This window comes from Lipophrys pholis, assembly GCF_963383615.2.
Source record: "Lipophrys pholis genome assembly, chromosome: 23".
Classification (NCBI taxonomy): Eukaryota; Metazoa; Chordata; class Actinopteri; order Blenniiformes; family Blenniidae; genus Lipophrys; species Lipophrys pholis.
In genome coordinates, this window is record NC_137645.1 from 7,689,957 (window position 1) to 7,703,666 (window position 13,710).

At 49.1% G+C, this 13,710-nt stretch overlaps 1 protein-coding gene across 2 annotated transcripts; it reads left to right on the forward strand.

Annotated features, from left to right (window-relative positions):
• The first annotated feature begins 787 nt into the window (after positions 1–787).
• LOC308127747 (uncharacterized protein) lies at positions 788–13,097 on the forward strand. 2 transcript variants are annotated; one of them, XM_080493020.1, is made up of 3 exons: positions 788–900; positions 9,926–10,223; positions 10,293–13,097. In XM_080493020.1, exons 2-3 carry the CDS (start codon positions 9,929–9,931, stop codon positions 12,224–12,226), a joined length of 2,229 nt encoding a protein of 742 aa, XP_080349146.1. In that variant the 5' UTR covers positions 788–900; positions 9,926–9,928; the 3' UTR covers positions 12,227–13,097. The 2 variants fall into 2 exon arrangements, with proteins under 2 accessions (XP_080349146.1, XP_080349147.1); XM_080493021.1 differs by lacking the exon at positions 788–900 and adding an exon at positions 1,124–1,266.
• Positions 13,098–13,710: the final 613 nt, after the last annotated feature.

Sequence of the window (13,710 nt, forward strand, 5' to 3'; positions counted from 1 at the left end):
GGTTCGGGTAGGGGGTTGGGATTCAAACCCTGGTTCGGGTAGGGGGTAGGGATTCAAACCCTGGTTCGGGTAGGGGGTAGGGATTCAAACCCTGGTTCGGGTAGGGGGTAGGGATTCAAACCCTGGTTCGGGTAGGGGGTAAGGATTCAAACCCTGGTTCGGGTAGGGGGTTGGGATTCAAACCCTGGTTCGGGTAGGGGGTAGGGATTCAAACCCTGGTTCGGGTAGGGGGTAGGGATTCAAACCCTGGTTCGGGTAGGGGGTAAGGATTCAAACCCTGGTTCGGGTAGGGGGTTGGGATTCAAACCCTGGTTCGGGTAGGGGGTAGGGATTCAAACCCTGGTTCGGGTAGGGGGTAGGGATTCAAACCCTGTACCTTTTTAAATAGCCTTTTGAATCCAGTCGAGGAATCTCTGCTGAGAAAAATGCAAATTTGAATATCGTAAACAGCTTCTCCCACTTTCCCAAACTACCGGCAGCCACAACAACAACAACAAACGACCCTCCTCCTCGGCGGGAGCTCGACCTGAGGCCACGCCGGCTGAACCGGCGTTAAGCCCCGACCCCTCGAATACTCGTGCAAAGAATGCGGCGAGCGGTTCCAAGTGCAGTCAGAACTCTTCTCCTCTCTTCTTCTGCTCCGTTGCTGAATCCTCCGACTCGTTCGCGGCTCCAGCCGTGGTTTTCCTCCCATGATCTCTCTCTCTCTCTCTCTCTCTCTTTCTCTCTCTCTCTCTCTCTCTCTCTCTCTCTCTCTCTCTCTCTCTCTCTCTCTCTCTGCTCCACCCACCAGCAGCCGATAGCCAAACCCTCAGCGGGGGCTGCTGCTCGGCGTCGGTCCCGCAGCCCTCAGAGCTCTGAGGGTACTCGGCAGCGGCGGCAGCAGCAGCAGTGGCGGAGGTAAGTGATGACTCGTCACATTTCCATGTTCCGGTTTGCTAAAAGCGCCGCCCGACAATCTGTGAGGACGAGGGTCGGGTCGCGGCTGCGACTGGGATCGTTTCCATTCCGTCTGGCTTTGTCTCACAAATTTTGTTTTGGCGGGGTGGGGTGGGGTGGGGGGCGGGGGGGGGGTGGGAAGGCGGGCGCCTGACGGGAGAAAGAAAAGCAAATCCAAAGAAGAGACACCTGGGAGGAATAACTCGGGGCTTTAAGCTCGCTGAGACAAACGGCGAGCCGCGGCGTCTCGGCGGGATTTAGCACGGGCTCGCGGAACGTCTCGACACTTTTTCGATCTTTCAGGAGGAGGAGGGACGAGGTGTCGAGGTCAGCCATCATAAATACGAGGAGGTGTTGATTCTGGACCCCGAGTGTGCACCTGCCAGGAAAACTCGCCGGGATTCCCGTCTTCCGTCCCGTCTTCCGTCCCGTCTTCCGTCCCGTCTTCCGTCCCGACGCGGATTAAAGACGACGCTAGACGTCTCCGCGATCAAACGTCTGGTTTCCGTTTGGCGCAGAAATGAAATTCATCTGTAAAGTAGTTGGACATGTTGGTTCTGTGGAGCTTTCCACGTAGTCGGACCATTTTCAAAAAGTTGCATTTGCCTAGTTTCCACAAAGTCGGAGGATTTTCACAAAGTTGCGCCCCCCCCCCCCACACACACACACACACACACGTTTCCATGGATACAGACCATTTCAGAAGAGTTGCGTTTTCCACGTTTTCCAGGGAGACACAGTTGGACCAATTCCAAAAAGTTCCGTTTTCCTCCGTTTCCAAGGACCATTTCCGAAAACTTCCCCATTTCCATGGAGTCGTACCTTTTTTCAAAAAGTTGCATTTACCCCGTTACCGTGGACACGGAGATGAAGCCTTTTCAAAAAGTTGCATTTTCCCCGGTTTCCATTGAGTTCAAGTCATTTGTGTTTTCATCAAGTTTCACCTTGGGAGCAGTTTTCAAAAAGCAACACCAGTTCTTGCTCTTTCACGTGAAACCGTTGCCGCGTCAGTTTAAAGTGAACAAAGTTACAGTTACAGTTACTGGGTGTTTGCTCGCTGATGGTCTGCTCACCTGTCCGGGACCATAAGTTGCACAAACTGCTCCAGAACACAGACGGATCCTCACAAACTTCACTGCTCCAAATTTGAAAAATATCAGTGCCAGTTTTTAAGTACAGGTCTGATTAACTCTGTTCTGGCTTTATGTTGTATCGTAACGTTGTGCCTGTTCCTTTAATTTAAAAGCCAAAACAAGCCCAGACTGGAGGAGGTAAAACACGACTCTGTTTCCATAGAAACGGGGAAAACACAACTTTTTGAAAATGCTTCCAACGCTGTTTCCATGGAAACGGGGGAAATCACAACCCTGGTCTGACTACATATCAATGGTGGCTAATGCAATTTCTTAAATGGTCCGTTTAAGAAATTGCAACTCTTTCAAAAAGTTGCCACTCTGTGGAAATGGGGGGGGAAACACAACTTTTTAAAATACAAATTTTGAAAACACTCCCAATTGGTCTCTATGGAAATGGGGATAAAATACAACTTTTCAAAAACACAACGACTCTGTCTCCAAAATGGAGGAAAACACAACTTTTTGAACTTTTTGAAAATGCTCAGTTTACTTGAAAACAGGGAAAGATTCAACTTTTTGAAAATGCTTTGACTCCGTGGAAATGGGGGCAAGCTATTCTTTGAAAATGCTCAGACTCCGCCTTCACGGAAGCTGGGGGGAAAACGCAACTTTTTGAAAACGCTAAATCGCCGTAGAAACATTGGAAAATGCAACTTTTCAAAAATGCTCCGACTGTCTCGGTCAAAATTGTAATTTAAAAAAAATGTTACCTGTATTTAACCAGAAAAAACTTAGTTGAGATTAAAAATGTCTTTTTCAGGAGAAATGGAATAAAACTAAACTTTTCTAAAAAATGCCGCTACTGCACATGCTCCTGTGATTCTGTATCCGTGACTTCCTCCTTCCCCCTCGGGGATTCAGCATTCGACTTCAAAACATGTCGGAAATCCGACTTTTCGACAATTTTCTGCGAGCAACAAAACCCAAGATGCCCACGACCGCGCCGAAACTACAGCGCTGAATTTTACGCGCTTACCTGAACGCCTCCGAGTCGTAGTTCTTACGACCCCACATAAATAATCCTCGGCAAAAAGAAGAAGAAAAAAACCATCTGGACGGCAGGAAATTCGGAAAAGGGAAGATCGTTTTTCTCCGAGTGACACATTTAATAGGGCGACTGTGTAACGCATTAAGCTAACCCCAAACCGCCGTTCGGATCGCGTTACCGGTTGGGCCAGCGGACGCGTGCGGCGGCGGAGCCGTAAACGATCCGCAGGACGACTTTACGATCTCAATAAACGTGAAGAAGAAGCTTTCTTGCGAATGCAGACAGAAACAATGTCGCCCTGCTCGCGTCCTCCGAGGTACTTTTTTTGAGTTTTTGTTCGCCTGGAAGGTTTCACGTGTCCAGTGAGATCAGATTTCGAAAATCCGTCTCCGGAGACGCTGGAAATGTCCCGCGGTTTCCGAGGTCGGTTGAGACGTTTATCATCTTCAGCCGTGTGACGCGCCGGAAGGGTTTTTCGTCAAGTCTCACTCAGCGGGTCCGGTCTGAAAACACTCGCGTGAAAACTTTCTCCGTCACTTAAAGTTTAGACCCCGTTGCCACGACAACGTTTCCAATGAAAACGCGTCGATTTTGTGTTTACCTGGCAACGTTTTTTTAAAAACGATGTAGTTTGCCATGTCAGAGTTCCAGAGAAGTCACCTTCGCCACCGTTTCCATGGAGAGCGTTTTCATAAAGTTCAGTTTTCTTCTTATTTCCACAGAGACGGAGCATTTTCAAAAAGTTGCATTATCCCCACTAACGTGGAGAAGGAGTCAGCGTTGCCAAAAAGTAGCATTTTCTCTCATTTCTTCGGAGACGGAGCTTTTTCAAAAAGTTGCGTTTTTCCCCGTGATCATGGTGAAGGAGTCGCCGTTTTCAAAAAATTGCGCTTTCTCCCATTTCCACAGGGAGATTGTTTTCAAAAACTTCACTCATTTCCATAACTATTTAAAAAAAAAAAAAAATTCTTTAGTTTCCAGGGAGTATTTTCAAAAAGTCGCATCTCAATGTGAAAGTTTTCGAAAATGATAACGTAAAAAAACCTGAAAACATTGCGTAAGTGAGTTGTCAAAGTCGCGATTTAACTACCGTAATTTCCAGACTATTGAGCCGCGCCTGACTATAAGCCCCACCCATCCAATTTGAAAAAAGGAAAAAAGAAAGTTCGGAGTTACGTGATGCACCTGAACGCATCACCCATGTAAACACCCTTGTGTTCAGAGCGTGTGAAAAGAGTAAGCGGCTTATAGTCTGGCAATTACGGTAAATTTAACCAAGATAGTCCAGATGGCATTGGAATTGGTTTATCGCGGCGTTAGATCTGTAGTTGAATTCCCGTTGAAGAGCAGCTGAACGGAGACCCAAAGAGACAAGCGAGAGTCTGAACCGGTTCTTTTCCCCCCGTCTCGCCCAACCACCCGGAACGTATTTACGCAGCTGCCAGCGTGCCGAGTTCCCTCCGTGCCGTCCGTGGCTCCGGCGCGGCGTAAGTGATCGTATCTGATTATTGGCCAAACATCGTTTGCCGCTTGTGAAAACATCCCTCGGGCGAGCCAGAGAAAATACGAGAGGCGGCGGTGGGAGAGAGAATGTGGCGGGACCGCGGGGACGTCGGAAACCGAGAGACGCTCCCTCAAGTGTTTCCTTCCCGCGGCGCCGGTTTGTGGAACACCGTCCGGGAAAATAAACTCTCCCCGGCGTCCGGTGGATCGTGGTTCCCAGAAGGGAAGGGGAGGAGACGAATCTGTCGGCGGGCGAGACGGGAGTCCACGTCCGTCCGCTCGTTGGCGGTAAAGGTCAACGGAGGCGCGAGGGCGCCACTTCCTCCCCGGTTTCCGATGGTTTGCCCCCGGGGGTCAGAAATGAGCCGTCCCAGTCTCGGCAAAGAGATCGAGGAGGTGTGAAGGAATGCGGAGGAAGAGGAGGAAGAGGAGGAAGAGGAGAACGGCAGATCCAGAAAGGTTTGCCGTTCAGAAAGTGGCACCGCAGCTCAACGGAGCGCTACCAGCAGCAGCCTTTGGGTGGAACTTTTTGAAAGCACGCCGTCTCGGTGTAAACGTCAGAAAACGCACATTTTTGAAAACGATACGATCCTGCGCAACTTTTTCAAAACTGTGTAGCCGAGAGAAATTTTGGGGAAAATGTTTCCTTGGGAATGAGGAGGGGGGGGGGGGGGGGGGGTGCAGCTTTTTGGAAGCACACTGTCTCCGTGCAAATTCAACTTTTTGAAAATGCTACGTCGCCATGGAAACTGGGAGAAAAAACAGGTTTTGGAGAGCACGCAATCTCTGTAAACAGGGGAAAACGCAACTTTTTGAAAATGCTCTAGCTCTAGAAATGGGGAAATTTAGATATTTAAAAATGCTCCGTATCTGTGTAACGTCCGGGCTCTGTCTCCATAGAAACCCTGAAAGTGCAACTTTTTGAAAAATGCTTGGCCTCCGTGGAAACGGGAGCAAATCAACTTTTTGAGAACACTCCATCTCCATGTAACGAGGGGGAACGCAATTTCTTGAAAATGCTCCAACTATGTTTCCATGACAATGGAGGTGAACGCAATTTTTCGACAACATTCCATCTCCGAGGAAAGAGGAGGAAACGCAGGTTTTGGAAAACACTGAATCCATCTCTGTAGAAACCAGGAAGATGCAACTTTTCGTAAATGCTATTACTGCGTTTGCACACCACGGTCATCATAAATAGTTCTTTTGCAACTTTAATGGCAACTTTTTGAAAATGGCCCGGGGAAAAACGCTGCTACCGCGCATGACACCACGTCTGTCATGAGTCCTTCTTCTGCACATGCTCAGTAGACGGACAATAAGAACAATGTTTTCCGTTGTGGTTTCATGACTCCCAGTCCATATCCTCCTGGGACTTGGTACTTTTATTTTGACAGTCTCCGTAATAATCCGTTCATTAGAATGTTTGAGTGTTTTCATTGTTTGATGTTAATAGCGTATTGTTCTCTCGGCATATGTGTGTGATTTAGAGCTTATGGAACTCCCCCGTTTCCATGGAGATGGAGTTGGAGCATTTTCAAAATGTAGCACTTTTCCTTTTTCTAATGAGACCGAGCCGGCGTGTTTTCAAAAAGTAGCTTTTTTTCCCCCACAGTTACATAGAGACAGAGTCAGAACATTTTCAAAAAGTTGTATTCACCACATTTTGTATTCACCACATTTACATAGATGGAGCGTTTTCAAAAAGTCTTATATTCTCTGTTTACACTAAGACCAAGTTGGAGCATTTTCAAAATATTGCATTTTCCCCAATTTCTACACAGTCGGAACATTTGCAAAAAGTTGCATTTTCGCCCATTTCAACAAAGACGGAGTGGGGGAGTTTTCGAAAAAATTTGCATGACTGCGCGTTTCCACAGCGTTGGACCATTTACAACAAGTTGCGTTTTCACAAAAACTGAGTTGGAGTGCTTTCACAAAGTTGCGTTTCTCACTGTTTCCATGGAGACGGAGTTGGGCCATTTTCCAAAAAGTAACTTTTTTTCCATGTTTCCAAGGAGTTGGAGTGTTTACAAAAAGTTGCGTTTACCACTGTTTCCATGGAGCCGGAGTCCTGACATTTTCAAAAAGTTGCATTACTTTATGTTCCCACGGAGTTGGAGCATTTGCAAAAAGTTACGTTTTCACAAAGATGGACTCGGGAGTGTTTTCACAAAGTTGTTTTTTTCCCTCAATTCCACGACAGCGGACTCGGAGCATTTGCAAAAAGTAAAATTTTCCCCTGTTTTCATGAACACTGTATGTTTGCAAAAAGTTGCGTCCCCCCCCCCCCCCCCCAGTTTCCTTGGAGACTTTGTCAGAGCATTTTTCAAAAAGTTGCATTACTTCACATTACAACGGTGTTGGAGCGTTTCCAAAAAGTTGCATTACCCCCTTGTTTCCACCAGGAGGTAGTCAGGAAGTTTTCAAAAAGTTCCCTTTTTTCCCCGTGTTTGCATGAAGTCAGAGCATTTACAAAAAGTTGCGCTTCTGATTACATTAAAACAGAGTTTGTGCTCGATCGGCTCCAGCAGCTCACCAACAATTCTTGAGGTTCTGGCTGCTTTTAGAACAGAACAAAAAAAGAAAAGTTTTAATAAAACATTCTCTCCGAGGTTTAGGAAAAATGAAAAGCAAATATTTGAGCCTGGCGTGAGTAAAAGACTTGACATGTTCTGGGTTTTACTTCTAATAATATTTATCGTAAATATGAAACCCACACATGTCTTAGTTTTTAGGAGACAAGATGTTGGACACGTTTGACTCTCGCGGTTCTGTTGTTGAAATCCTTCCAAACATAAACGAGCACAACAAAAACAAAATGCCCCAAAAAAATAAAAAAGTTGGTAAATGTCGAATTTGAGCCGAGTAAAGTGAGTAATTCAGAATAATTGAGTGTATTTTTCTCTACACGTTCTGGAAATGAGCCAAACCAAATTTAAAAAAAAAAAAATAAAGGGTTGGAAATTTTTTGAAAATGCTCTGATTCCCCCTCCATGGAAACGGAGGAAAACGCAACTTTTTGAAAACGCTCCACCTCCGTGGAAACGGGGGGAATTGCAGCTTTTCGAAAACATGCTGTCTATTTGTAAACCGAGGAAAACGCAACTTCTTAAAAAAAAAAGGAAAAGAAAAAAAACACCCCAAATCCCTCTCAGTGGAGATGAAAGTTTTAGAAAACATGCCGTCTCCATGGAAACGGAGGAAATTGCAACTTTTCGAGAAGAAGCTGTGTTGTTGTAAACAGGAGAAAACGCAACGTCTTAAAAAAAAAAACATGCTCCGAATACGTCTCCATGGAAACGGAGGAAAATGCTCTGACTCCATCTTAATGGAAATGGGGGGGGGTTGCAACTTTTTGAAAATATTCCAACTCCATCTCCAAGGAAATGAGGGGGGGGGGAGACTTTTTGAACATTTTCCGACTCCCATCTCCATGGAAACCGGGGGGAGAACACAATTCTTCGAAAATGCTCGGGCTCTGTCTCCATGGAAACAGAAGAAATCGGTTCAACTCCATCTAATGGTAGCCGGGGGGGGAAACACAACTTTTTGAAAATGAGGTGATTGGGAGGGGGGGGGGGGGGGGGGGACGCACTGTAACTGTTCTGCTCTGTTCATTCCAAAAATAAATCAACAGCGCCCACTAGTGTCCCGACGTAAAAACATCACCTTTGCGAGTGCACATGCAAAAAAACCCGCTGCGTTTTCACACGAAACTTTGTAAAAGTTGCCTCATGCTGTAGCCAGAACATGTCTGCCGCGCGGGGGTGGCGGCTCGCCGTTAAAAACCGCGGTCCTGTGTGAAAGGTCGTCACCTGACACTGACATTCAGAGGCTGTTCTTCCTCTCAGCCGGATCCCGGCCGCCATCGCAGTTTTGAACGGGTCCCAGACGGGTCCCAGACGGGTCCCAGACGGGTCCCAGACGGGTCCCAGACGAGTGACGTCGCACCGGGACGACACTCTGGTAGAAAACCCAGATCTCACTGGAACAACCAAACATCATGTTCGGTTTTAGGAAACACAAACGGCGGACTCATGGCGGCACATGTTTCGCGGATTACGCTCAACACACCGGCCGCATCCTGCGCGGCGCCGCGAGCCGCCGTCATAATAAACATGCAGGACGGTTGTTTACGTACAGGATCGTTGTTTACGCTCGGTTTCCTGAGAAGCCTCCGGTCGGGGTTTTTTTTACTTTGTGGACAACTTTTGTGGCGTTTCGGGCGTCTGTTCACACGAGCCGCCTGAAAACGCAGCGTTCTGAAAACGGCACCCAGAGTGGAACTTTTTGAAAGCCCGCCGTCTCGGCGTAAACGTCAGAAAACGCACATTTTTGAAAACAATACCATCCTGCATAACTTTTTCAAAACTGTGTAACCGAGAGAAATTTAAAAAAAAATGTTTCCTTGGAAATGATGAGGGTGGGGGGGGGGGGGGGGGGGTGCAGCTTTTGAAAAGCTCACTGTCTCGGTGTAAACGGGGGGGAAATGCAACTTTTTGAAAATGCTACCTCGCCATGGAAACTGGGAGAAAAAACAGGTTTTGGAGAGAACACAATCTCTGTAAACAGGGGAAAACGCAACTTTTTGAAAATGCTCTAGCTCTGGAAATGGGGAAATTTAGATTTTTAAAAATGCTCCGTATCTGTGTAACGCCGGAAATCGCTCTGTCTCCATAGAAACCCTGAAAGTGCAACTTTTAGAAAAATGCTTGGCCTCCGTGGAAACGGGAGCAAATCAACTTTTTGAGAACACTCCATCTCCATGTAACGAGGGGGAACGCAATTTCTTGAAAATGCTCCAACTATGTTTCCATGACAATGGAGGTGAACACAATTTTTCGACAACATTCCATCTCCGAGGAAATGCAGGTTTTGGAAAACACTCTGAATCCATCTCTGTAGAAACAAGGAAGATGCAACTTTTCGTAAATGCTATTACTGCTTATGCACATGCTCAGTAGGTCACAAGAGTCACCGGTCTCTGTCCGTTCTTTTTTGAAATCTGACACTATTAATCAGTTTTCATGTGGCGGTGTAAGTTGTTTGTTTCAGATTAACTGGTTACCCTGTTAACTGGTGACCGACTTCCTTTAGGGCCCACGCTACCTCTCGCAACAGCTTTCAAAATAAGACTAAAAGGTCCAACGTGTCGAAACTTTATTGTGAATGCGGTTAAATGGCGTTCGCCTGAAAGGAAGTGGGTCACCAGTTAACAGGGAAACTAGTCAATCCGAAACACCGACTGTGCTCCAGTCACCACTCTGGCTCTAAGTTAAAAGATGTACTAACGTTGGGTTTTTGCGGTACTTAATGCATCCTACTCCTCCCCCCCCCCCCCCCCCCACCGCTGCAGAAAATGTCGGCGGTACCTCTTCGCTCCCTCCATGTGCTCGGCACCGTGCTCCACCTGTGCTTGCTCCACCACGTTGACGGCGGGGCATATTACGGTCCGAAGCAGCCACCGCCGGTGGTGCAGCCGTTGCCCCAGTACAATGACGGCTACCCCCAGCAGCAGTTCCTGGGGAACGAGATGCCGCACCTGCCGTACAGCAAAGAGGGGCCGTTGCTGCCGCAGTACGGTAAAGACTTCCCCCAGCTGCCCGTCCAGAAAGGCAAAGACAGACCGCTGATGTTACCGACGGACGGGAAAGGTGGGGTTTCACACGCCCTCTCGACTTGACTTGATTTAATGGGTTCTAACCTGCGGCTTGTTTTTACAGGACAGACTTTCCACAGAGGAGCCAAAGGTCCGCCTCGCCCCATCCCGCCTGACGGTTTGAGAGAGGGCCCCCAAGGAATTCAGGGCCACCCAGGACCACCGGGACCACAAGGCCCCACGGGGCCTCAGGGACAGGGAATCCCGGGTGTGCCGGGAAAGCCGGGGCCTCCAGGTCCCCGGGGCTATCCAGGGATCGGAAAGCCTGGTGTGCCGGGCTTGCCAGGAAAACCTGGAGGACCTGGTTTGGCAGGACCAAAGGGTGAATTCGGTCCGAGTGGTGGCGAAGGACAAACTGGGCCACCTGGGCTTCCTGGGCTTCCGGGTCCAATAGGACTTCCTGGGATTTCAAAGTCAGGAGGACAGGGTCTGCCAGGACAGTCAGGACCTCTTGGGGAGCCTGGCCAAAAAGGCCTGCCTGGACTTCCTGGTCTTCCTGGTTCTAAGGGAGACAAAGGATTGGGCCTCCCTGGTCTTCCAGGTTTAAAAGGACCCAGTGGACCATCGGGTCCACCTGGAAATGCAGGCATTCCTGGCATTGGTAAACCTGGTCTCAATGGTCTCCCCGGGCAAACAGGTCTTCCTGGAAAACCTGGTTTTCCAGGAGAACCAGGATTGGCAGGGTCACCTGGAGAAAGAGGACAACCAGGACCCCCAGGCATGCCAGGAATTGGCAAACCAGGAAAAGATGGCTTCCAGGGTCAACCTGGGAACTCTGGTGGTAAAGGAGAAACAGGACCTCCCGGTTTACCAGGCACCCCAGGGTTGCAAGGATATGGTAAGCCAGGGTTTCCAGGACCTCAAGGTCATAAGGGACATGCAGGACTTCACGGACCACCAGGCCCAAAAGGAGATAAGGGAATTGGAGGTATGCATGGGGTCATTGGTCCTGCCGGCCTTAATGGAATTCCAGGCCCTCCAGGTCCAATAGGGCCTCCTGGCGCTCTCGGCTTCCCAGGACAAAAGGGAGAAGATGGTGCTGGGGGGCCAAGAGGAATTCCTGGAGCAAAGGGTGAAATCGGGACTCCTGGTCTTCCAGGACAAAATGGTAGGCCAGGAGAGGGTGGACAACCAGGACCAAGGGGTTTCCAGGGTCCCATTGGGCCCAAAGGAGAAGCTGGTATGAAGGGATTACCTGGTTCTTCTGGTGTTCCCGGAATGTTGGGACCAAGAGGAGAGGGGGGGCAGTCAGGAGACAAAGGCCACCAGGGACCACAGGGTATTCCTGGACTCACAGGGCCGGGGGGACCAATTGGACCTCCTGGGCTACCGGGACCAAAAGGTGACGCAGGCCAACCGGGCAAACCGGGTTATCCTGGCGAGGGGAACACAGGACCCTCTGGTCAGATCGGTCCCCAGGGCAGCCCCGGATCGAGCGGCCCTCCTGGACTTCCAGGGCAACCGGGACCACCCGGTCCTCCAGGACCGCCGGCCGCCTATCCCGACCTCGGAGGGATCCTCCCCGTGAGCGGCCCGTACACCAGCCAAAAACAGGTTTATCCGAAACCCAAGAACGGCGCCGAGATCAGTGGAAGCGGGACGGAAATGCCGGCGTTCACGGCCAAGCTCACCAATCCGTTCCCCCTGGTGGGCACCCCGGTGGTCTTCGACAAACTGTTGCACAACAGCAAACAGGACTACAATCCTCAAAATGGGATTTTCACGTGCAGCGTCCCCGGGGTCTACTACTTCGCGTACCACGTCCACTGCAAAGGCGCCAACGTTTGGGTGGCGCTGATGAAAAACAACGAGGCGGTCATGTACACCTACGACGAGTACAAGAAGGGATCGCTGGACCAGGCGTCGGGAAGCGCGGTGCTCCCGTTGCGGAAAGGAGACACGGTGCACATGCAGCTACCGTCCGACCAGGCGGCTGGACTCTACGCCGGTCAGTACGTTCACTCCACGTTTTCCGGGTACTTGTTGTACCCCATGTAACCAAAATAAACTGAACCAAGTGGCGCGGGGACGGCCGCACTCCACGGTGCCATGCGGGCCAAACGGAATAGCTTCCAAGCCAGTGTCCCGCGGACACTCGTACGTCGTTGAAATACTCTTTCCATTACATGTATTTACATATATCGGCAACAACAACAACAACAACCGCTTTGAATGTATATAGTGATGAAAAGCAAGAGAGCGTTTTCAGGTGCGTCGGTTCAAGGTCAAAGAATTCGCCCGATAAAACACTTGGTATTTAATTTATGATGTTTTCTTGTATCGCGACAACGACTTCGGCGTCGGGTTTATTGCGACCCGGGACGAAATGCATCGCTTGTAAAACGTCGTCGGTACGCCGCCCCCCTTTTCGTTTAAGAGAACCCGCCAGTCGTTGGAGAGCGCGGACGTCCGTGCCTGGAAGTTGTACGCGGCGAGTACACGCGTTCGAGCGCGTGGGAAGCCGGATCACCCATAACGCATTTGGCAAGAGATCGCGGGGGAAATACTTGCAAGTACGTACTCGCCGGGACGTAGTAGACGTGCTTTCAACGCACGATATGGACGAGTGTACACGGTTCTTCCGTCGGGCTTCAGATCGCCCGAAACGTTAACGTCAACGCGGCAATTCTTGTGCTATAGATCATTATGAAAGTGTCAGAATGTACAATCGATATTACTATTACGGGAGCTGGATCAAATGTTCCGTTATACAACATGTATTTATGCCAGTACTGGACGCGGGTCTGAATAGTTTTTGATCTTTACCGGGAAGAAAGACCGAACTGGGGAGAAGCTGAGAAATACGTGATTGTAATTGCTTTGTACGTCTTTTCATCCATCATGTCGTCAATAAACATTTTTCAAAATGTCCCTGTCGTTGTTTGCTCTCCTCGCACTGGGCAGCGTCAACATGAGTTAGACGGAACGCCATGGTAACTCCGTAGTAACTCGTAGTTCTGCACATGCTCAGTAGACGAACAATCAGAAACAACGTTTCCGCCAAAGTGTCCATGTTCTCCCGGGACTTGGTACTTTTATTTTGACGGTCGCCGTAATAACCGTCCAACTTGCGAATCACGACAATTAAAAACGCGTCATTTTTGCGTTTACACGGCAATGTTCTGAAAACGATGTCTGTTCACACGGCGGCGGCACAAACATTGAAAACAATGCAGCTCGCATTTTCCGTAGACGAAAACAGTTTTTCTCCTCGTTTCCATGGGAACTGAGTTGAGGCCTTTGCGAAAAAGTTGCGCGTCTCCCCATTGCAGGTTGATGGGGCGTTTTGCAAAAAGTTGCACTTGAAAATTGAGTCAAAGCGTTGCGATTTCCCGTCGTTTCCATGGAAACTGAGATGCAGCATTTTCGAAAAGTTGCATTCTTCTTCCTGTTCCAATGGAAACTGAGTCGAGGCGTTGGCAAAAAGTTGCGTTTTCCCGCCTGTTCCCACAGAGACAACTCAGAGCATTTTTAAAAAAGTC